We start from the raw sequence: 25,773 nt of genomic DNA, 5'->3' as shown, positions 1-25,773 counted from the left end.
CCCATATAAATGGTTGGAATTCTAATGATGTGCAAGTGTGATTTTGTCAACTTAATGCTGTCTGCTAATAGCAGGCTGTGAAGCTGCACGATGAGACCGTGATAGCAAGTTAGCTCACGACAGCAGCTTCCATAATATTAACGGTAGCTGTCGGTGGCTAAAAAGCAGATAGCTAACTTTACAACGTTGATTCCTGTAGCTATTTTGATGCTTTAAGTTCAACTTCTGTTTCTCGGGCAGGAACGGAGACGAACTCGCATTAGCAGCAAAGCAGCTAGAGGAATGATCGCGCGGTCTCTTTAGCCCTGAGAACATCAGGCAGGCAGCAGGAGGTCGTTGAAGGCTTTATATATTATTATGATATTATGTCTAATAATACATTCGTTGAAAGTACACAGGCTGATCTACTATACGGAATTGGACCGAGGAGTGTTCTCATATGGAACTAGGCTGCGCGCCCGCCGGCGACAAGAGCTGAATTGTAGTCAGCTTTCCCCGCTGCGCGCAGGACGCGTGCGTCGCCCGCTCCGAGCGAGAACGCAGGCGGAATGTCGCTCCCCGTCTGAAACGGCCTTGACTCCTGGAATCCCAAGGTCTTTTCTTTCATATTGAAATTCTCTTGATGGTCTGGGAAGAGACGTGTTAAGGGAGTGCATCAGTCGTGAGCCTTGACAGTAGATACCAGCCTGCGCTGCGCTCAGAACAAAGTTGGATGAATGGATGGACTTTTTGGAATCCTGGAAAATGTTTATTGCGCTCTAAAATCATGAAAGCATAAATGTAAAAATGCAGCAACAGAAGTAGTCTAGATGAGATGGTGGTTTAAATGAATGGCAACACATAAATTGAGACATAAATTGAGACTGGTGATAATGCTGATAATCTACAGTAGGGCCTACCTCTGGCTGAGTTCATGGTTACAGCCATTCATCTCTTACACATGGACCTATACAATACTTGCACAATCTACTTTGGACGTTAATCCATCTATCAATTAAACTAGCGAATTCAATGGCCGGTCATGGCAAAGCACCCGCTAACGCAGGCTACCCCCCTCCCCACGATCCAGGGCTAGGAAACCGGTTCATCCAGTTTATTTGAATATAAAAGAATTTGGGGGGGGGGGGGGGGGGGGGTTACAATAGTCTAGTCCAGGTTCGCTGGAGGACCTGTATTTTCAGTGTTTGCTGGTAGCGGACTGCATCGATCAATGCAATGACTCTTCAGTTTTACCCTTTTCATCAATAAAACATCATTTTTACAACCATGTCTCATTGATTGGGAAGGCATTTAGAGCTGCCGGTCTATTAGCCTACATTCGGACTCAGAGGATGACATAACTGTTTATTGAGAAACAATTGGCTATATAAAGAAATACCACAATGCATGTAGTCTAGATATATTACATTATGGTTATACACTTTATGGTAGACTGCCCTCTCGCTCGCTAAGCAGGCTACATTGTGGCTGTTTTGTTCATCGCCTATAGGCTACACATTAGAAAAATGTTTTTTTTTATATAGACCTAGAAGGAATCATTTCCTATTTTAATACAATTCAAATTCTGCTTAGAGGGAATTATTTTCAACGGACATTATGACCTGAGCATAATTAATAATTATCTAAGTTAATATAGGCCTATGAGAACGCAACGCTTTTTACGATAGGCTAGGCCTATGCGTCTTGTGATTGTACTGTAGCCTAGGCTACAACTTAAGGCTTGCCCTATTGAATTCATTTTATAGCCTACTAGGCTACTCATTATTATCGAATTATCTAGTTGATATATGAATAAAACAATAAGCCGTTTTAATGGCTATGGGCTACTAGTTGTAGCTATATGATGCGCTCTGCTCTTACGCACGGTTGAGGCGGCAGCTCAAATACACTTCGCACATATCCTCTGCTATAGCCTCTCACAGACAGCTAGGTGCACTTCATGCATTGGTAGACAGTTCTGCAGCTTGTCTTCACCATGCAGGTATTTTGGTGGGGGTATTCTTCTGTGGACACTGCGAGGGGCGCAGCCGGTGGCTGTTTGGAGGCCAGAGCGCGCAGCTCTTCAGCCAACTGGAGGATGTCGCGTCTGGGGAGGCTCTGCGTCTCTCCACCAGTCCCCAGCGAGTCCAAGCTATTCCCAATGAATAATACTTATTTATAATAGCCTACGTAGCGCGAAACTGTGCATATAATAGGCTGTAGCCAGCGCGAAACTGCGCATTCCCTATAGCCGTTCATGGAACGACTGGCGGCCGGTATAAATAAATAAAAACATACACGATATTTTCTTATTTGAATGATCTTGAATATATATATATTCAAGATCATTCAAATAACAAAATATTGTGTATATTGTGCATGTGAAGGCACTCAATGTCAAACCTGCAGCTATCTATGCACAAGATAGTTAATGTCCGGATATGATTGGCAATGAGTGATCTTTACTCATGGCGACTATGTCAATTTTGTATGGATCCACAAGTCGATCAAGCTTATTTTTTCTTTGTATCGTGCTGAAGCCATATAGCCTACTGCGCTCAGACTTGGCTACATTAGCTGGTGCCCCGTCTTCAAATTTACTTCCGGGGTTTACAAGTAGCCTACCAGTTGAATGCGTTCCAGAAACAAAACGCAAAACCCCCACGTTCACCACATCTTTACTAACAAATATATTTACAATACTGTTATTTTGCGCATTTGACCTAACAGCCACCACGTCTTGACCCGACGTCAGTTACCGAGATAGATAGGCTACTGTAGGCCTAGATATAGGTGTTCGTAATAATTAAATTACATCCAGATGGCGAAAACATGTGTTTGAGAACAAGGTAATAATAACAATTAAACATTATTTGTATAGCACCTTTCATACAGATAAATTCAGCTCAAAGTGCTTTACAACAGAGCATTTAAATTAAAGAATGTGAAACTTAATGATGCTTCATTCGTAGACTATAGGAGAAAAACAGAGCCCAGCCTGCTAAATCAACTCAAAGACGCCACCTGGCGGTGGTGCATCACTAAAACGAAATAACACCCGTCTGAAATCCCACGAGATTTCCAACGGGATTTCCCTTCCAAATACCGCGACGTGAAATGCTGCAGCATGTGACATTTCTAACTTCCCACATCTGTATACCATGGCCTGGGTTAATACTCTTTCCTGATTGGCCAGCAGACGTGCGTTAAAACCGTGTATACGCACACGTAGCACACGTAGTTCAGCTGAAGTTTAATTACCGATCTAAATCAATGCGCTGGCTTTAACAGCTACCCAAATGAGCTCCTCCCATAGCCTGCTGTACCATTGCTAGCTAGCCATGAACGAAGTGTTGGATACTGCATATTTGCTGTGCAACTCATCCATTGTCCAGTTGTCAAATCTATTTGCCAACAAACTCTTTATGATAGCCAGACACCTCACTGTCCCTAAATCAAAAACTGTTTTTTCACTTCGTGTTATAACGTGGTGGTGCACGTTAGTGGTGTAGTAGCCAGATATGATTTTGTAACGTCAGTCTAAGAGTTGCAGTAAAAGAAGCCAGACGTATGGAAAACGGTCTCCGCCTCGTTTATTCATTTACAGTATATACGGCATCCAAATATATCACAGTGTGAAGAGGCAATTGCTGGATTCTAATACCCTGTTGATTCACATAATGATATGACACAGCCCGTCCTCGCAAATCTACTCGCAATGAACGTAAGATACGACTGACAGTGATATTCCACGACATGAAAACAATACTTTTGGAGTTGAGGACAATCTGGCTGCATAGTTTGTTGGCAACTAGGTTTGACAGCTGGACGATTTATATGTTGCAAAGCAAATGTACAGTAGCCTACACTTCGCTCATTGCTATCTAGCAATATCGGGTAGCTACAGTCATAGATATATGGGTACAGGAGGCTATGGAATTAGCTAGTTTGGGTTGCTAGGCTCATTGTTTGGTTGCTAGGTCATTTGATTCAGAATCGATGAATCATTTTTTTTAACCCAGCCCTAGCTGGGACTGAAACTAAACAAAGCAAAATTTAATGTTAGCTTGTGAGCTAGATAGAGCATAGTCTACAGCCAAACAGGGGTGTTCAATAGTAGCTAGCGGCCTTGCTGGCTAGCTAGCTAGTTTCTTTTTTTTAAGCTAGCTATTTAATTAAAGGCTTAAGGGGAGACACTACAGTTGAATATTATTTTTTTTCCTTTAAAGTCCCAGTTAACCAAAATCAGAGATTTGCTTGAAAACACATTCTATGTGTTAGTGATGCATTGCTGATAACATGTAAAAATGGGATGAACCATGTGTAGTACTGAATTGTGAAGTTAGACCAGTTTTGTGTTTTTGACCAGTTTTGATTTCTGGATTTTCTGGGCGGGCTTAAAACGGTACCGGATGACGTAGAGCGGTGTTCTAAGCATATCCCCGCCCTAACACTATATAAAGCTAGAATGGATTTGAATCTTCGGTTCTCCTGCTCAATCTTGAGTCTAGAATTAGCTAGTTTTAACCAACAGTCTAGAATTAGCTAGTTTTTCTTAGTTAGCAATGCCTATGCATAAAACTAAACGAATATGCATCCTTCCTGGATTCCAGCAGGAATGGGATGATAAGGTCTCCTTCTTTCACTCCCGAGTAAAGCTGAAATGAGAAGCAAATGGTTAGCATTTTTGAAGAGCCATGGTGTTACAGAGTCTGTCACCGCTAGCGCCCGCCTCTGCAGCAAACATTTCACTCCCGAAAGCTTCTGCAATTATAATATGAGGCTTTTGGGTTTCACGGACTCACGACTGGTCCTGGTGAATTCGGCGGAGCCAACCATCTCCCTCCCCGGCCTCCATTCTCCTCCTGTCGCATCAACCTTTGGTGCCGACACCGCTGCCTTGTGTGCTTATAGCTAATTAACGTTATAACGTTAGCTAGGTAACGTAAGCAATAGGGAAATACACTGCTACGTTAATCTACAAAATGTGTCTTGACATTTATGTGGTAATGTCAGCTATGATGAATTATATTATATCTTAGGAGGAATTATAGCTAACATTAGCTATGTAGCTTGTTGCAGAGTGTGTATATAACCTTAGTCTAGCTAACATAGCTAGCAGCACCGACCAGGCGACCACCTACCAAATAACGTTACGGATGATATATTATGACTATAAGCGTTAACTATACAGAAACTGCCTGCCATATTTGTGGCACCTGATGTGCGTATGGGTTCACCGGTAATGGTTACAATATATTTCTCCAGCGGGAGACCGGGAGGCGGGAGCGAGGGGAATGGTTAGACCAGCTGCAGCTGGAGAAAGACGCACCCTCTCCCAGTGAAGCGGTGCTCGGCGGCTACTGGCTGAACATCCCAGTTCTGTTGGATATGTTGCGGGAAAGTTGAAGCCGAGTGCTCGTTATTCTCACACATAACATTGCCAACGAGAGTGGATGAGTCTGTCCCGATTATCAACTCCGGTAGTGTACGCTTCTTCGCGCTATCAGCGCTGTTCAAGCCAGTGACTAAAAGGTACATTTTAAACAACTTTTTCCATTGATCCCAAGGGACGACAGGATCGCCTGGGAGGGATAGGAATGGGCCGGAGGTGGCAGGGAGAAAATAGGGACAGACTCATACATTCCTCGTTGCCTGTTTTTGTATTTTGCATCTAAGGGCAGTAACACTGGCGCGTTGGTATAGAGTAGCTACAGTTTTACCTGTGTTGTTTGTCAGGAGGTAGGTTAGGAGGAAGCATCTGTGCGTTTGACTCATTAGACAAGTGTAATTTCAACTCCTCTCTGTTTTCACAAAGCTGTGCCTTCCTACCACAAAAGAGACGGCGTGCCAGTGTGACAATATGCAGACCAGAGAACGGTACTATTTGACAGGTTCTTCCCTCCACACCCCCTCCCCACGCAATTGGGTGTGGCTTCGGTGCCATCAGCAGACACGCCCCCACAGTCTCAGACCAGAGAATGCTGCTGATTTTTAACCGATTTTGAAGCCTTATTTTATATACTTAGCGACATTTTTAATCACTCAGATTTGGCTGGGTGGTTAATGACATGTTTTCCTGTGGTGTGTGAAGCTCATAACAAAAATTTGAACTGGGTTAACCTGGACTTTAAAGATATCCTCATGAGTTTTTACCAGTTTAATCTTCACATCAAGAGAAATATTTTTTGTATTACACTTTCTCTCAAAAACAAAGTTTAGGTATGCAAATTAGGCAATAACATTAAATATGTGTACATTTGCATATATTTCGGTACCTACTATCTAAACAATGGATAAAATCAGGCTTAAAGTTTTACTTTTGTTTTGACAATATACTAAAAAATTAAATAGCTGGGTTTGTGAATACAAGCTTATTTTCAAGAGATATTGAAAAAATACTGCATACACCCATTCAAAATAAATTTTTGATGTATTTTTAGACAGGAAATGCAACCTTAAATGAAAAGACAACAAGATCTAAACAATTCCAGCTGTAAATATTTGCAGAATACATCTGAGAATCAGTTTAGTGAATGCACCTGTCCTGGAAGTTGAGATAGCAGGTACCGAGTGACGTCAGGTACTGAAAAAACGTAATTTTAAGAAAATTGCCGATAAAGATAAGCATTATGATTTCATATGCTTATTTCACAGGTACAAACATTTGAAAAGTAGCAGTTTTTAACCAAGTCTCGCCATTTCTCTGTTAATTTAGTGACATACTACATAATACGTTATAGTAGAAGAACATCGAAAAATCTGAAAATTGAAGTTCGGAAGAAAAAACACCATTTTGACTGTAGGTGTCTCCCCTTAAGCTAGCCAGCTAACTTTAGTCTACCTATTCTATTGAACGCCCATTTGGCTGTAGATGCTATATCTAGATAGCTCACTAGCTAATGTTAGCTAGCTGTGTTTTGCTTTGTTCCCAGTCCCAGCAGCTTGTACACCACACCATACTTTGTAGGCTAACATTCTATATATATTATCTTCGGACGAGCCCTTCAGCAAAATTTCCAGACATCTTGATCGTCCATGCACCGGTACTTTCCAATATAAACGTTTAGATTAGTGCATCTTGTGTCTGACTGTATTCAACTAGCTTGGCTATGTATTCAAACGAAAACCTATAGCTACCTTTGAGCCCCAACTAGCTTTAATGAAAACATTTACTTTGGGAGAGATGGCCAAGTAGATTAACGTTAGGCCTACTCTGTGCTTTGTTTACTTTTTACCCATTGCATGATTTGGCTGGCACGCGGGGGCGGGGAGAAAAAAAATACTGGGAGAATCCCGAACCTGCTTTTGATTTTGAAGTCAAAAGCTTGTTTGATTTAGAATTGAAATCATGACACCCAAATCCTACTTCCCATATCTTTGCATTTTTAATACATTTGAAAGATTGATTCAAGACATTTTAATACCAATTAAGGCCTTATTTTAGGATTAATGAATTCAATGCCTTTCAAGACTTTTTAAGGATCCGCGGGAATCCTGCTGGATTAACCTCAGGTTAGAAGTCTTGGTGTTATCCTAGATTCATATCTAAGCTTCAAGTCCCATATTAACAAATGCCGAAAACCAAATTTTTCCACCTTAGAAACAGCTAGCCAATAGGTTGCCAAATCCTCTCTCACACTGATACTGAAAGACTAATACATACTTTTATTCCAAGCAGGTTGGATTATTGTAACGCTCTCCGGTCTGGCCTACCAAAAATAAAGATTATCGCGAATATCTGTTCTCATTGTGTTTACATGATTTTTATCCATCTCTATTTATGTAAAGCATGATGTGCTACATTGAGTTGTATAAGTGGTGCTATAGAAATAAAATGACATTGACATTGACACAGGGTGTCAGCAGTGATGAATTTCATTTGAAACGCGGAAGTCAAACCAACGATCCATGGAGCTATAATAAATCGCTTTGATTATTTTTTTTGCTTGGCATGTAAACTGTTTACATGAAAAGCTTTTTTTGCATTGTACAGTATCTGAGGTTTTTCTTGTTCGATTGGTATATTGGATGCACCGTTTTGATACAGGCAAGGCTGTGTTAGACCGTGTTGAATGCAGCGGTTTCACGCTGCCCCCTCGGGCGGGGGTGCTGGGGCTGATTAAAGTTTACAGTACCATGAAATAATTTTCATGAAAATGTTTTGCCATGGCAAAAGTTTGGGAACCACCGTCTTAGACACACCTGGATCTGGGTAAGAGTCAAAATACGAATCTGGTTTGACAACTGAGGAAAAAGACAAGACTGCAGAGAAGGCTACTGGATTAGAACTATGTGATTCAGTGTCTCTGAGTTGGCCGTGCCCTACCACTGTGCTGGCCTCCGAATCCTGGCTGGTGCTCCTGGTCAGCAATGGTGGTTCAGAGCTGGTCACAGACTCTGTGTCACTCTTCTGCAAAACAGAATGAAGGCGAGACAATGACAGGTGAGCACATGCTGTATCTCTACACACAAAAGGCGTTTCATCATAGTATTGGTATGACAAGAACAATCTTTAAAACTATAGTAAATATACTACTGATACCTGCTACTGTGTAATTGGACCCTGTGTGTAACAGGAAGTGCAGTGGCTTTTCACAGAACTCCTATCTGCAGTTTTACTATAGATTCTTTTTTAAAGATATATGCTTTCAGATTCCAACAATTGCTATAATGTCCAATGTTTACCATTAATTACCTAGACTATGGCAGGCCGCCATAGTATAATTTGTCCCGCCAGTCTCATGAATGAGTATTATTATAAATAATTATTTAGGCTACCGAAAGTATTTGACTTCTCATAATAATATAAATAAAATATCTCAAACGCCATTGTGTTTCGTGCCCATCGGATGCATAAGGGCTGATGCGTATCTCTGCATCACTACTGAGAACTCAACTGGGCCCCCCTCCCAGCCAAGAACTTTGGGGTGAACAACATTGGATGGATACACCCATACCTCACAGGAAAAGAAGCACAACTCCTAATCCAGGCACTTGTCATCTCTCGCCTGACTACTGCAACTCACTTCTGGCAGGGTGGCCTGGCTCCGCCATCAGATCTCTGTGACGCATCTCCAACACTGTAGCCCTAAATTATTCAATGTAACTCCTCCTCCTCTACACCCTTCATTGGCTTCCAATTGCAACTTGCCTCAGATTCAGGACCCTGGTGCTCACCTACAGGGTGGTAAAGGGAACAGTCCCTACCATCAGTTTCCAAACCCCAGCACGAGTACACCTCTGCTGGCCACTTAGTACCGCCATCTCTATTAGGATGCAGAGGTGGCTCAGCGCAGGCACGGCTCTTCTCTGTTTTGATACAGTAATGGTGGAATGAGCTTCTCACTACTGTCAGGACGGAAAAATCACTTCCCATCTGTCGCAAGAGACTCGAGACCCATTGCTTTAAGCCCTCTATACACTGTGCGATTTTGGGCTGTCCCAGATGAAACATTACCAATGGTGGCAAAATCTGTGGTCGTTGCACCAAAACAGTGTTCTTTTGTCGCACTGTGGGAAAGGTTCAAAGATGACCGATGTCACGGTCTTGCGACCAAAGATAGCCTGCGACAAATATCAGAAGGTGCCAGATATTTACGATGATCTGCGATGATAATCTCGCAGCGTGAATGCTGCTACTATCTACAATTAATAAACCAATAGAATAGCATCATGAAATGACGCACTAATCAGCGTGACCACACGCGCTAACCTCAAATGTGAAAACAACATGGAGACTAGACACAAGAAAACACCCCCTGTATGGGATTCAAATAAAGAGGCACCGCGACCGAGTCCATATTTTATTGTTTCTCCCAGGCACATAAAAGCTACAATCGCAAGGGCTCGCTTTCTGCTTATTGCCATATTCACAGTATCATGGGTCAACCTCGCTGATGACGCTACTTTTTTTGGGGGGGGGGGGGGAGGCTACTCTTAGCCTACGATTCAGAAGTGTCTCATCACATCGTGTACATGCATGGTCGTACCCAAGATTACAGATGTCACAGTGTGGCTTGCAAGAAACGTATACGATTGCAAAAAATGCACAGTGTGCTATGCTGATGACACCCAACTGGTCCTGTCAGTTCCCCCTTCTGATACACAAGTGGAGACATGCATAGCTGGGTGCTTGGCTGACATCTCGGAATGGATGACAAACATCACCTAAAACCTCAATCTGGACAAGACTGAGCTGCTGTTCCTCCCAGGGAAGGGCTGCCCACACTGGGACCTGGCCATCACCATTGAAGACACAGTGGTGACGCCGACTCAGACTGCAAGGAATCTGGGTGTGTCCCTGGATGACCAACTGTCATTCTCCGCACATATCACTCCTGCAGATTCATGCTCTACAACATCAGGAGGATTCGCCCTTTCCTCACTGATGAAACGGCGCAGGTGCTCATCCAGGCCCTGGTGATCTCCCCCCTGGACTACTGCAACTCCCTCCTTGCTGCAACCTCAGTGTCAGCCATTAAACCCCTGGAACTTGTCCAGAAAGCTGCTGCTCACCTGGTGTTCAACCACCCCAAGTTCTCCCACACAACTTCAGTTCTCCGTTCCCTACACTGGCTTCTGGTAGTGGCTCGCACCCAATTTAAAACTTAATTTGCCCTGTAGGCACTAGCCTACAATGAAAGGAACAGCTCCATTCTCCTCCAGGCCATGGCCAAACCCTACACCCCCTCCCAACTGCTAGACTCTGCTACCTCGGGGCAACTGGTTACCCCGTCACTCTGAGGCCCCTGCGGTCGATCGACACGGCCGTGGCTCTTCTCTGTCTTGGCCCCGCAGTGGTGGAACGAACTGCCCACTGACATCAGAACAGCAGAGTCGCTGCCCATCTTTCGTCACAGGCTCAAAACTCATCTCTTCAAGGAGTACTACAACAATCCACCCTCTTAAGCACCTATTGTATTTTAGATTGCTATTCTTGCACTTTGCCTTCAGCACTAGATTATGCTCTTAGTCACTTGTTTTAGAAAGGAGATGCACTTGTGAGTTCTGGCAAGTAGTAGTACACTGGCTTTTCCTACGTTCTGGCAAGTAGTAGTACATTGGCTTTTCCTACGTTAAATGCAATTATTGTTAGTCACTTTGGATAAAAATGTCAGCTAAATTACTGTAATGTACAGTAAGGTAATGTGTATAGAAGCGTAAGAAATACTCCCCAGATGTTCCCCCATTTGTTTTGTTACTTCAACTTTTGGTGTATGCATAAAACTAGAAAGGGTGCTCAAAGAGCACAGGGCTACGCCCATTAATGCATTTTGTTGGTGTAATTGAGTTGAAATTGTTAAACTCTCTCCTCAGCATAAATATAACACACGTTGCACCATTGAAGAGTAAGCTTTGGTGGTGTAACTGATTGTGGTGTTTATGAGAGGTGTATGAACACAACTGAACATACTTTTTTTTCAATCAGCAATTATAGACAATAACAGAAGACATATTGTTACAAAACTATATACAGAAATTAAGCCCAGTGTCCATGCCTCTGGGAGGTGCAAAGGGGCACTAGCTCAGTGTCCATGCCTCTGGGAGGGGTAGAGGGGCACTAGCCCAGTTTCCATGTCTCTGGGATGGGTTCTAAGTTGGCTTATGCTACACCCCTCCATCGAGTTTCGTGAAAATCGGTCTGGTAGTTTTTGTGTAATCATCAGATATTATTGTTTTACATGAATAGAAACATAAGATAATATTGGTTGCTTAAATGGCAAATAAATAAAGTTGATATCAAAGATGATATCTAAAGCTGACTTGATTCCTCATTGTAACAAAGAGCCAACGTTCTCTAAAGAAAAATCAACATCTTCCTCGCGGCTCGAACCCGCGATAAAAATTAAGACTAATGCCTTAACCGCTCGGCCACGAAGCAATGAGTAAGCCTAGCAGAAGAAGCCTAGAAAGCGTTCTCAGAGTACAGGTTTCCGCACATTAATGTGTAAGTTGATAAAAATGTATAAATAAGAAAGCAGCATGGTTTGACTGTCCCTGTCTTTTTTCATATGATATCAGAGTGCATTTAGTAGAAAATAGTTCATGGGATGTTCCAATCGCTCTGGTAGTTTTTGTATAATCCTGCTATGTGACAGATAATACCGTTTTTTTTGTTTGCTTCAACACTCAAATTAAAAAGAACACATAGTTAGTGAAGCCTGACACTCAAGGGGCAAAACCTCAGCCCAGATGTGCAGGTCGTTTATGATTTATATGTAGGCTAATACCACAGGGCCCATGCGAAGAAAATGCAACTTTTCCTAATACAGTGTTTATCTGATTTGTTTTGCATGCATAGAAACATAATACAATATTGTGCGTAAACAGCAAAAAAAAAAAAAGATATCAAAAGCTGAACCCGGGAATCAAAACCGGGCCAACGCATTGCTAGACTGGTACATTACCGCTCGGCCACCAGCGGTATAGGCAATCCAGCAGGAGAAGTAAATATTACTTTTAGCCAAGTATGGCAAATGTTTTCTTTTCAATTGTGTATCCGCCCAGTGATTCTGCCCACCCTCCCCAATGGGACCTTCCGCCCCTTCTGAAAGACCCCAAAAGTCAAAAATAGATAAATATTCTGATGCTAGTAACTATGTAGGTTAACATTAGCTAGGCTATTGTTGTGGAATAAATGGCGTTGCATTCAAGTTTCACATTTTTCACATTTAGGCTATGCATTTTCAGCAATACTTTTGCGATATCTCTGTTCAGCATTCACAAACATTTTCTGCAGGATTTTTTTCTAGTAATATTTTTTGTAAATAAATATTGTTAAATATTTTTAATTAATTTGTGTTGAAAATAAATTGTTAAATAAATATTGTTAATATGTATTTACCTAAGCACTCTTCATTTCAGCTGAGTGTAGAGAAAGGCACCGATACTAACAAACATGGATATCTATGCTAACAAATGTCTTACTGCGCACATCTATGACGACACTGTCGACACCATGTATCCATGACAGGCCTACTACACTAGTAGTTTCGGGGGGCCTAACTCCCTCCCTGAAAAAAATCCTAGGGGAAACACTGATTACTGTATTATTATATATTATATATACAAGGTGCAATATGTGGCTTATGATTTCCTGTTAGATTTTGAAAGATTTTGGAAAACCTTTCAAACCAACAAAATCCCTGCCCCTCCCTTCAGGCGTCCCTCCAAAGCCTCTCCTCCAAACTGGGAAAAACAAATGACACCCACTAGGCAGGGAGGTAGGTAGGTTGACACGTAAGTCATCCAGGCAGGTAAGTCATCCAATCATTCCAACTAAAAATGATTGGATGCATTTATTACAGTCCTGTGACTTCCACAGATTACAGATGTATTTCATTTTAGTGTCAGAGCACTTTATTTATTGATTGCGGTCGGGATGTAATGAAAAATTGCACACAAACAAATATAACAAAAAAGTACTTCTGAACCAAACAGCATAATGCACCTTTAAATCCTTATTCAAGGCTACAACTCCAACATTCTCCTAACTTATAAATTATAAGAATGGTATATAAGAATGAAATCACCACATACCATTTTCCAAGTCAAACTCACAGCCTAGATTTAAATTAAGAGCAATCAGACAAGTAATCTGTAATCAACATTTGAGGAACCATACCTGGGATCCGGAGGTGACACTAAGGCCACTGTCTGCACTAATCTGAGACTTCTTCTCCTCCGTGTCCATCGTCTCTGGACGCTGCTGCTTAGCTCCCTCTGCCCCTGTAGGACACACACCTGTCAGCACGACTGTCACACACACCTCCACAGTGTGTCACATGAATAACAGTTGGAAGGCAAGCCTAAATTATATGACCAAGTTACTAAACCAACACAGATTTAGGTTAAACAAAATGCAAAAATACACATATCTGCACTATCAGAAATAAGTGAAACAGAAGCTTGTCTGCCTATTCTTGTCAAAGCAAATATATGTTGTTGTTTTTTCTTTAGCTACTTGAAGAAGCCAGCTATGAGACCATTAGACAATATATATAACACAATGTGCAAACTACAAAGATGTAGAAATAGTTTTTTGTTACATATCCGGTTTGCCAGATAGATGACTACAGTATAAAAGGGCAAGTGGAGAGTGCAACTAAATCTGGAAAAAATATGGATCTAGATCACACTGTAAGAAAGCAGCAATTATTCAGTTGAGTTACAAGAGAGGTCAAAGTTACAAAGAGAGTATACAGACAAAGGCAGTTACATGTAGGCATGCAAACAAACTGATGGGCAGCCAAAATAGTAGGACTTTTTTTTCAGGAAAAAGTCTATGACTTTTGACGGGCATTGATCATTGCATTGGCATACATATTTAAGATGGACTACCTTCATATTATGTGCTTCTATGGGAAGACTCTATATTGTAGCTCTAATGAAATAAAGCACTGCAAATAACCATTCAATGCACATTTGTCAATTTGTCAATTTTAAAAACTAGAATTAGTAGTTAAGGCAGAATTCTCACATGTTAAAGTTGAAGCCACTCTAGAAACCCGTCAATTACAAACTAAACTTTCAATGGGATTCATACATCGCTATCCATTCCCTTTGTCCACATTACTGACTGGAGCCAGCAAAGCTGACAGGCAAGTCCAATATCCCTCTACTTACCACCAGCTGAAGAAAGACACCTGAAGATTTGATTGAACTGTATTAAGTTGCTACAGTACCTGCTACTCACATATGAAACACTGTTTCTTCAAAAACCATATGGAGCTAGATGATATGAGATATAGCTCTGAAAGACCATGGTTCCAACCACTTCATCACAGAGCTGTTTTCTTTACACTTCCCTGACATGCATTTAACAGATGAGGAAAAAAGGGAACCCCTTAGGTAATGAATTCCCACTAATGAATTCAGGCTCATATTCAGCAAGTATGACACAAGAAACCTTGCAGAATAGAATAAAGAACATGAGCATTCCGGAATTTTGAAAGCCTTATTTGAGATGTGCATGCATAACTATTTTATTTGACTGCCACCAATGCCTGAATAAGTTTAACTTCAATAACACTATCTCAAGTTGAGCCATGCTGACATATCTTTTATCTAGATTAAGTTATTTTATATTTGTTTTCAGACTAAAACAGGTAAAGTCTGGGAAAGGTGAAGGGGTGGAAAAATTAACAGCTGGCATTATGTAATATCCCAATCTTCTTTGGGCTGCGAAAAATATCTTACTCTGTTGTTTTTCCATAGCTTTTTGCTTATCCTGGTGCTTGTTCCACAATTCTACCCAAGATGCATTGCAAGCAAGGAGAGAAAGACAGAGAGAGAGTCAGAGAGCTTGTTGAGTAGGCATGTATGAGGATGAGCATTGATAGAGAAAAACATAACGTAAAACAAAATTAATCATAACAACGGTCATTTATCAATTGAGGATGTTTCATAATGTTTGCAGGTAGCACGGTTTCAATGTGAATACATGGAAAACTACAGCTGCTCTTTAATGTAATTGCCAGTAACTGCTACTGAGGAAACATCACAACACATCCAAAGCTCTTTGACCATGGCTCTAGAGAACCACACAAAAGAGGAGTTCAAGAGTGCCTCAAAACCTCCTTTGACTTCCTTTGTCATTCTTCAGAGTGTGGCTCTATAGAGCCAGGGTGTGTGAGACAGGGCTCTCTAAAAGGGGCATGGAATGAAGATGGGATTCCGGCCAGCTAGCCAGCAGGTGGAATGGAGCTGTTGCAGAAGCAGGGATGCAAAGTCTCAAAATACATTCTGTAGAATTACATCTTCCCAAAGAGAGAAAGGGGAGAAGGGTTGAGGGAAGGTAGGGGTATTATAAGGGTGGTTGGGTAATCTGTCCCCTGTACACAGACCCAAAGTAAGACTTCAGAAATAATAGTAGCCAAAAAGTGCCAGCAGTGTCTGGCCTGAGAATATGAAATGTATCTCTTTCTTTGGACTGTTTACTGGGGAGTGATGCTGCCACCCTCCATGCTTGGAGCAGAGGGAACTGCCTTCTCTACAGCACACCTCACAGAAACCTGCAGTAGAAGTGCAGTCGGGAACAGACTTTTGACCTACAGTACAGTACAGTATGCACACATCTCCTATCTCCCCAGCACAGTACTGCAGATTTGGGTTTCAGAACAGAAAATGAGGACATGCATTCAAGGTGCTAGGAAGCAAACAAGGGGAGTCCACATGAGGACTTGCAATTGAGGATTTGTGGGTTTGACAGTCAGGGGAGGGGACACAAACGCACAACCCAGGCTGGCACTCAGGGAAATATTTCACACACGCCTACACCTCTCAAGGCTAATTTGGTCGCACATACAGATTTCACTAGCATTTTCATTTAAAATTTTTGGCAGTTTGGTCTGAAACTATCCAGTGTGCAATTTTAATTTGAGAATATTCAACAACAAAATGAAAGAAGGACCATACCGATCTAAATATGATTTGATCTCCTAAAACTAGTGACCCAATGGATCACATTATTGTAATCCATTTTCCGAAGTGAAGCTCACGTTAAAAGATATTAAAATGTTCATGTTTTACTTACATTTCAAAAGTTGAACGTGATGAGTTCAAAACCTATTTTTAAATTGTTCCCTCGTTGCGCTGAAAAACGCGCCCCGGTTAGTTTCAAATAATTTTCATTATTCATCAGTCATCATACATTATTTTCATTAATAACCGCTCGATGAACTAGAAGTCTACCAATTTCATTCCACTAACATTACTCTAACATATGATGAGACGAGCATTCGGGTTGAGGCAAAAGGGGAGTTTGTTCGTGTTAGCTAGCTAGCGTTAGTACTTTATACAAACAGACAGCATAATTACTTACAGTTTCTGCATAATTTCCACAGACAGTTGGTATTGCTTGATCATTCAGAAAGAGTTTATCTGAAAATCCTGTATTGTACTGATCCAGGTTGGAAAAGCAATCGGGCAAAAAATGGCTAGCACATCCTGCCAGTGTTTTGTCAATTTCAGCGGGAACGTTGCCATCAAAAATAAAATGTATCCACTCGGCTCTGCTGTCCTTTGAGCTTGGGAGACGATCTGTACTGCTTAGGACATCCAAGAACAGAGCATTTTCTGTGCGAAGACATTATGCTAACTAGCGGGGTCCCCGAACGTGACGTAGAGTTACACGGGAGATTTGAATGGCTTGCAGGGTCAAAAGACTGAATTTTGTCTAATGTTTTCATTTCAGCTGACCACAACAAAATGACTGGGTTGTTTCACTTCATACTTTGTGTGTTATTTGGCCCATCAGAGACTCAATGTACATGCAAAAACAATGAAAAAGCTAGTTTTGCAAACGTTGATCCCTTTAAAGCCATCATGTTCAACTTTTGAAATCTAAGTAAAACGCGAAAATGCAAATATCTTTTAATGTGAGCTTTGCTTCGGAAAATTTATTGTGGTAATGTTATATACGTTGGGTGACTAGTTTAAGGAGATCAAATCATATTTAGACCGGTATGGTCCTTTAATACTATAAATTGACCTTTGAGCAAATTAGTAGGTAGTGGGTGTCCAAATAAATAGAATATCATGACACCTGTGATATCTTTTTTGGAGGAGGAGAAAGGCTTTCCCCAGGAGGCCTGGTGGGACAGAGAGGTGGGCGAGGGGAAAGGGTTTGGGTTGGTGAGCAGGACGGGACAGGGTAGGGGGTCTCTTGCAGGGCATGCAAAGGGGTTGGAGTGGGGTACACACCGATGGAGGCAATAAAGTTCTCTTCGTTCAGACTCCGGGTGTCAAAGTGGCGGGTGCCTTTGCCCGAGGTGGGGTGTGGCAGCTGGAGGCGGGGCACAAGCAGAAGGCCCTGAGGCCTGGCACCCTCCATGTGGACTGACGGGCTCTCTTTGCTGCCTGGAGTGCCCACACTGTCTGTAGGGCTCCGCTTGCGCTTCTCTGGGTCTACAGGGCCACCCAGACGACAGGGCCAGAAAGAAACCGTTCACCAATGTGAGGAGAGAGAGTGTGTGTGTGGAGAGGACACAAAGAATTGAGATATCCCCACAATTACAGCAGTTTTCAAGGTTGATGGTTGGAGGTTGGAAAAAAATTGTTTGTCTTGTTGATGTGACCCAGATTTGTCTGTAGATTATCAGAAAACAAATAATGTTTTTTCATCCTCCCACCATGACAAGGCCAGTCCCTAACCCTAAGAAAGATGAACAAAGCACTGACTAGTACTTTAGTGAACAACATTTATTCAGCTGGCTAATTTTATTCTATTATATTCTATGATATGGACACCTTGTACACTGAACATTTGTTCAGATTGCTTGTGCTAACGTTAGGAAAAGAAAGCCTATTGTTCACATTAGCAAGCTAGCTGGCGAAAATTCATGTTTTTTTAAACCCCAAAGTAAGTCTGGGTTGCAACTTGCCAGATTAGCATTTTTGTATCCCTCCAAGTGACAATAGCTCTCAAGCAAGAATAATGCACATAGTATTTTATATCTGAATACCATGATGGTACACAATATAGACCATTTCTAAAGTACTTAAGAAGATTTTAAAGGTGGGGTAGGTAGTTTGAAGTCAACAAGGCCTCCGATTGGTCATCTTTTTCAAAAGAACCCACCCCTCCCTCCTGTCAATCATGATGTAGTCCCTCCCTCCAAACATGACTGGTAGGTGTGGCGAGATAGAGACCCTGATTGGTCAATACATTTGGGTGCGGTGCATTCTTTGAACCCAAAATACAGAGGCAGTGGTAAACACGGAGATCCAAGTTTATTCTCAGAGCACTTCTGTTACTGATAGCTGAAAGGATATTGTGCCAATTTTACCAAATAAGGCCAAAAGCAAACTACCTATCCCGCCTTTAAGTTAAAACACAATTTCCAAGCACATGATGAGGTAGACTTCCTGAATATTACCTTTGGTTTGGTAGTGGGTGCGTGCTATTTCCAGTAGACTGAAGACGCTAGCCATGCCTCCGAGCCCCGCATTGGTGTAAGAGTGTTCCAGACTGGAAACAGTGCACTTCAGGATGTCCAACATACCCTTATACACCTTCCTGCTCACTTCCTGATTAGAGCAATTCAAACAACAAAACATGCACACACAGACGCATACAGAGCAGAGAGTAAAGGCCAAGACCAAACTAAAAGATAAAGTTAAAAAAATGCACATTATTATATTTCAAATACATCATTGTTGTCCTTCCTGCGTCTTGTTAAGAATGAAGCGGTATCTCACCACATCACGGATGACCTCCTGCCTGGCGTCCTCCTCCGATTGGATAGCTCTGTTCAGCTTACTCAGCACAAACACACGCAGCTGTTCGTTCTCCAGGAGGCGGCGGACCTTCTTCATGTTGAGCCAGCCCACCCCCTGGCCCTCCAGAACGCTCTGCACCACCTCCTTCAAGAACTGCTGGTTCTCACTGGCACACCAACATTCATCTTTATCACCTTCTGCTTACCAAGCAATGTACAATCCCATCAAGGGAACTTCCCTTGGAGGGACATTAGATACAGTAACTCCCATGTAACACCACTATTTTGGTGACATTCTATTTGGCAAAGTATACCAAGTTGCAGTACTGTATGTCCTAATGAATCACCAGTCTTCAGCCTGGTTTATACATTATGTACGTCCCCAAATTGACCAAAAGGATATTCTACACTTGCATAGCAAGTGTGTGTAGCTTGTACAGTGTGTAGATTGTAATGTGTGTATACAATAGGCTGAATGAGGTTTTCTGACTGTTCACGGCCTAGGTTTGTCACCTGGTGTTGTTGGCACGGCCTTGGGGCGAGGGGGACTCTCTCTTCACCGTGGGGCTGTGCTTGATGACGGAGGACTTCTGGTCCACCAGGGCCCTGGGAGCACAGGCACCTGGCAGGTGTCAAATACAACATGAACACTGGATCCACCACTCATACAGCTGAATCACTCAAAATAGAGAAAGGGCATACACACTTGATTTGTATGCCACACTTGAATAAAACACCTGGCAAAAGTGTATTGCTCAAACATACAATTCAAGGGTACACACTTACAACACACCACATGGATATGCTGCTGCTTGATGCTGTATAGCCTACTTAGCCACACAAGCTACTACATCGGATTAAGACGATAAATACACTCTGCAGACCGAGAAAGGACACAGACATAAACACAGAGCGTATTGATATTCAAAGAAATACAATTGAGGGAGCTATGGGTCTAATTCACACACGGGGAAGGGGGGGGGGGTAAGGGAAAGATCCAATCACACACAGGAGTAAAAAATGTCAAGAAAATGGCGCTGTGTTTGGGCATCACACATTGGCAGAAGACAGAGAGAAGAGGTCCGATTGAGAAAGGGTCTGTGACTGCATGACAACAAAACCAGTTACAGTATGTGTCATGCAGAAAAAGAAGAGACAACCACACAACCAAAACGTGAGAATAGAAGTAGACTGTATCACTGGTGTTTCATGGACACCTGGCCATACAGCCAGAACACAATAACATGAACACACAATAGAATGGGCAGAAAACTAGGGTTGGGCCCACTAACAATACCTGTTAGATATTAAATAAGGTATCTGTGGGACTAGTCAACGGCAGCTGAAGTTTAACAGCTTGTGGGAATAGGACATTTATTTTCCTACCTTTGACATGTCCCAAGTACAGTATATATATTATGTAGTCTCTATGAAATCCCTGTTTCTGGAATAAGTAACCTACAGTATAATCCAAAGGTGCACGGCATACATCACGGTTGAAGCTTAGTGACAAAACATCCAATGACAATGACAATTACAACTAGAGACAACCAGGGGTCAGACAAACGTTCACTTGCTGCTGCTGCTGCTGGAATGACATTTTTACCAAGTAATTAAATATTCCACTACAATGGACAATTTTGAAACAGCTTGTCCTTGCAACATGGTACAGTCAGAATGATGCCATGTCTTACCTCCATGGTACTGTAGCGGTTTTTATTGGGCAGGGTCTTATGGCCTGCTTTCACTGGCATGGTGAGATGAGTGCTTGTCATATATGTTTGATATTAAACAGGTTGCCGACCAAGGCATCGTGGTTTCATGCTTGGCTTGGAAAACAATGGAGCTGATGACGCACACAATCAGCATTTGACCAGTTTCTGATGCAAAGAGACTTGGCTCAGTGCCCTCTTAGCAACTGCTGCTACACGTTGCACAGCTTATCGTATCATCAGCACTGTGGTCTTGAGTTGAAACTGCATTAAGGGCCCAACCCCAACTATAAACAGAAACAGTGGGTGGATGGATCACTTGAGGAGGTTAGTCTTTGGGGCAACAGTCATTGTGAGTGGTGAAAGACAACAGGATGGTTGGAATAGATGCGATGTTTCCTCTATGGTTTAAACAGGTGACTGAGGAGAGGGGGCGGGGTGAGAGGGGGAGATGTTGTTAGTTGACTGGCTGGGAGGAGAGGGGGCGGGGTGAGAGGGGGAGATGTCGTTAGTTGACTGGCTGGGAGGAGAGGGGGCGGGGTGAGAGGGGGAGATGTTGTTAGTTGACTGGCTGGGAGGAGAGGGGGCGGGGCGAGAGGGGGAGATGTTGTTAGTTGACTGGCTGGGAGGAGAGGGGGCGGGGTGAGAGGGGGAGATGTCGTTAGTTGACTGGCTGGGAGGAGAGGGGGCGGGGTGAGAGGGGGAGATGTCGTTAGTTGACTGGCTGGGAGGAGAGGGGGCGGGGTGAGAGGGGGAGATGTTGTTAGTTGACTGGCTGGGAGGAGAGGTCGTTAGTTGACTGGCTGGGAGGAGAGGGGGCGGGGTGAGAGGGGGAGATGTCGTTAGTTGACTGGCTGGGAGGAGAGGGGGCGGGGTGAGAGGGGGAGATGTCGTTAGTTGACTGGCTGGGAGGAGAGGGGGCGGGGTGAGAGGGGGAGATGTCGTTAGTTGACTGGCTGGGAGGAGAGGGGGCGGGGTGAGAGGGGGAGATGTTGTTAGTTGACTGGCTGGGAGGAGAGGTCGTTAGTTGACTGGCTGGGAGGAGAGGGGGCGGGGTGAGAGGGGGAGATGTCGTTAGTTGACTGGCTGGGAGGAGAGGGGGCGGGGTGAGAGGGGGAGATGTCGTTAGTTGACTGGCTGGGAGGAGAGGGGGCGGGGTGAGAGGGGGAGATGTCGTTAGTTGACTGGCTGGGAGGAGAGGGGGCGGAGTGAGATGTCGTTAGTTGACTGGCTGGGAGGAGAGGGGGCGGGGTGAGATGTCGTTAGTTGACTGGCTGGGAGGAGAGGGGGCGGGGTGAGATGTCGTTAGTTGACTGGCTGGGAGGAGAGGGGGCGGGGTGAGATGTCGTTAGTTGACTGGCTGGGAGGAGAGGGGGCGGGGTGAGATGTCGTTAGTTGACTGGCTGGGAGGAGAGGGGGCGGGGTGAGATGTCGTTAGTTGACTGGCTGGGAGGAGAGGGGGCGGGGTGAGATGTCGTTAGTTGACTGGCTGGGAGAGGCATGCAGCTCACGCAGTCAAGGGCGGAACCCACCTTCTCCGCTTCCCGGGCCGGCCTCTGTTATTATCTCCATTAGAGAATTTAGCCCAAATACTGGACACAAAACCCAGAGTTAGTAGCAGCGGAAAGAGGGACAGAGAGGGACACCGGCCCCGACAGAACCAGTCTCAACATCCACCGACAAAAAAAAAGACCCGTGCATCCTGACTGGGTGCAATGAGAGAGCAGTTTAGAGAGGGAGAAAAGGGCTCGAGCATTATTTTGAAAAGTTACTAGCCAATGAGACTCGGGGGAGATATTCATTACACGTGTTACGAGCTCTTTCGTGAGGTGTCTTACTGCTATTGCCATCCCAATATCTTCAATGGATTTACAAGGGGCTGTTAAGTGCGGATGCATTGATCTCTACCATGGTTTCGTCATGGTGTTTGTCGAGTATCGTTATCGATCGTTCTCGCCTTATTTCAGAAAGCAAGTTGAGGAAAATGTTAGGGAGCCCAAAACGTTTGCTCGGATGTATGAAGGTGAGGTCATCTCTCCAGGACAAAGCTCTGAGGGCAGTGGCTTCAGGGAGCATAACTTCCACTGACAACACAATGGAGCTATGAAGCCCCAACTCTCTAATTTATACTCTGAGCTTGCTGTTAATTCTGCATCACTTCCAAAAGAGCTTGTCCTTTGAACTGAGAGAGCATTCTGAAGGAGAGGGAGAACATAAAACGATAGAGTGCCACAGAACTACAGTAGCAAGGCAGCAGAGCAGGAAGGCAGGTTGCAAGTCAGTTTCAATTCCAGTCCACTTCAGAAATTATCTTCAGTTAATGGAAGAATGTAAATACGCCTAAAAAACACAGCTGAATTCACAAACAGAATTATCAGTCTACCCCTGAAATTGAGTGGAATTGAAAATAGATTATCCTCAACTATCCTGACAAATGTCTCACCACAAGGAAATAATTTGTATGATGATTAAAAAAATCTATAAATGTGTGCATCATAGCCCATCAAAAGGACTCCCACCAATCACACAGAGAGGAGAGAGGAGGGGACAGAGGAAAGGGTGTGGATATACATGATATACAGGTATATCACCTATCTTCACCTACACAATGACTAGGAAACTGAGACAGATATGTAGGGCTTCTATCAAGGTCAAAGAAGGGTCAAATCAAAGGGCAAAGCAAACTACTGTACCACACCAGACAATAACATACCCGGACTGTCTGGGCTTTCATCTGAACGACAAAGACAAAACACATCACCATCAAAAATCAAAAATAAATACAAATAAAACAATTGCTATGGCAGCTATTCCACACAGCATGGAGCTATTGAGTTACAAACACACGCATTCTCTCCCTTTCTCTCAAAAATGTTCCCAAAACGTTCCAGGAGGGAACATTATCAAAGGCTAAGAATGTGAGATCCAAAGGAAGACAATCTCAGGCAGGAAAGAACTGTAACTTTTACTACTTTTAGTGGAGATCAAACAGCATTTTGCCATTGCAGTCTATTTAGCTGACAGACCTTCACCGTACATCAGCTGAAGGGCACACAAAATGAAACATAAACCACATGAGACTGTAATGGAACAGGAAATGAGATGAGCAGGGGTCAGAGAGAGATGTGAAAAGTACTGCATCTTTATTTTTCCCCACTCTCAACACAGTTTGCATGTGTGAACTCATCCCCGTTCATTCAATCTCTCGTGTGCTTTGAAAAACAGCAAATGGAAGTGAAAAAATGCACCCTCTAGGGATGTAGGGTACACAAATTAGTCGCATAATGAGAAAAGAAAAAAATAACTGGTTGGATTAATGGACATTTAAAAGGGACTGGAAAGAGCAGGGCCATAGGACTGCGCCACTGTACCTTTGAGACTGGGGAAGGGCGTGGCCTTGTCCCTCGCAGCCTTGTTGGGGATCGCTAGGTTAGACAGACTGAAGCTGGTGCCGTGGTTCTTGTACAGATTACCTGCAGCAAGAGATAGTTGACCACTTCAGGTTGAAGAGTTGAAACAGGCAATAGCATGCATGGACATCCCATGCAAGGTTAACTAATCTAGAAGAATGGAAGAGGTCCTCTTGGACATAACCATTACCACATTCCTCACACCCTTACAAGCCTTTCAGCTAGATGTTTGGGCTTGGAACTTAAATGAAAACCAGGTAAAAGACACTCACTGGCAAAGGACATGAGGCCCCCAAAGCCGTCGCTGCTGTTGTTGGAAATGGTGGAGTTTGGGGAGCTGTTGTCGGCCTCTCCGTCAGACTCCCCTGGGAGCCTCAGACTGCTGGGACGAAGTGGGCGTTGGATCCTTCAGGACGAAACAAGAACGTCAGAAGAGGATGAAAACACACAAGGCAACACTCATCTAGACGATGCTTTGTTTTCAGGGCACCCATGAGGAAGTTAGTGTCCAGGTGTGTCAAACGCACTTGTTGCCATTGAGGTTCTGGTTGAATCGGGGTGTGTATGACTCCTCTTGTTCTTCTGCTTCAGGGTCTTCCTCGGCGGGGAAGCCATACTGAGGCTCAAAGTAGGGGTTATCATACTCTCGCCTCTTGGTGGCCGTGTCTAACGCTGCAGATTCTGGGATGGGTCTGGAGAACGGTGGACCCCCCAGGACCGGGACAGGGTTCTGCAGGGCAACACTCGCAGATGCCTCCAACTCCACTGGCTCTGTTTGCTCCTGGGAATTCAAACGGATAGCAGTCAATTGATGCAAAGCACTAATTCCTGTTTTTGTTTTTTTTAATCCAAACAATTACTTATGTTGATCTTTATGGTTTTCTAAAATGTTTTATTTTACGTATCCAATGCAGACGAGGGAGGATATTCTTGTAGACAACCTAATGCAATTCTGTATGTAGTGATGACAAGTTAAGGGGTGTGTGTGTGTGTGTGGGGGGGGGGGTTATATGTATACATGGATGTTATATTTTGTATGTTGGTTAAGAAATAATAAAAAAATATTAATCATAAAAAAAACAATCCAAACAATATCTGTTTTTGAAATGAGCACATGAAACACTATAGCTGTGTGATTGTTGTGGTCACTGACATGGTTGACTCCCTGGATGATGGTGCTGGGGCTGGAGCTGGCGGTGGTGCTGGAGCTGGAGCGCAGCGGTGGTCCATCGGGGGGCTCGGAGGGTCCGTCTCCCCCCTCAGCAGCTCGCTCCGCTCTCTCTCTTCCCTTGAACTCCTGGAAGTCCTGAAACTCCACCTCACTGGCATCACCCAGAGCAGCGTGAGTTGGGAGATCCACGCCTAGGAAACCATGAGCAGATATCAATCAGCATTTACAGGACAACCTTGGAGCAGACTTTATAAATACTGTGGAAGACCGAAAAAAAG

At 43.4% G+C, this 25,773-nt stretch overlaps 1 protein-coding gene across 7 annotated transcripts in view; it reads right to left on the bottom strand.

Annotated features, from left to right (window-relative positions):
- Positions 1–25,773, bottom strand: part of madd (MAP-kinase activating death domain) — an 85,342-nt gene that overhangs the window by 25,706 nt on the left and 33,863 nt on the right. For 4 of the 7 annotated variants that reach the window (XM_084436995.1, XM_084436991.1, XM_084436993.1 and 1 more), the window contains 10 exons: positions 25,478–25,686; positions 24,852–25,105; positions 24,597–24,730; positions 24,286–24,387; positions 19,716–19,824; positions 19,183–19,369; positions 18,861–19,011; positions 17,686–17,889; positions 13,607–13,710; positions 8,309–8,392 (listed from right to left, as the gene is read on the bottom strand). In XM_084436995.1, the coding sequence (XP_084293121.1) occupies positions 8,309–8,392; positions 13,607–13,710; positions 17,686–17,889; positions 18,861–19,011; positions 19,183–19,369; positions 19,716–19,824; positions 24,286–24,387; positions 24,597–24,730; positions 24,852–25,105; positions 25,478–25,686 (1,538 nt within the window). The remainder of the gene's footprint in view (positions 1–8,308; positions 8,393–13,606; positions 13,711–17,685; positions 17,890–18,860; positions 19,012–19,182; positions 19,370–19,715; positions 19,825–24,285; positions 24,388–24,596; positions 24,731–24,851; positions 25,106–25,477; positions 25,687–25,773) is intronic. The other 3 variants (XM_084436992.1, XM_084436997.1, XM_084436994.1) reach the window with 2 other exon arrangements.

This window comes from Borostomias antarcticus (assembly GCF_949987555.1).
Source record: "Borostomias antarcticus genome assembly, chromosome: 4".
NCBI classification, from domain to species: Eukaryota; Metazoa; Chordata; class Actinopteri; order Stomiiformes; family Stomiidae; genus Borostomias; species Borostomias antarcticus.
Note: the sequence above shows the minus strand (reverse complement) of the source record. Positions and strands in the feature narration are given on the sequence as shown.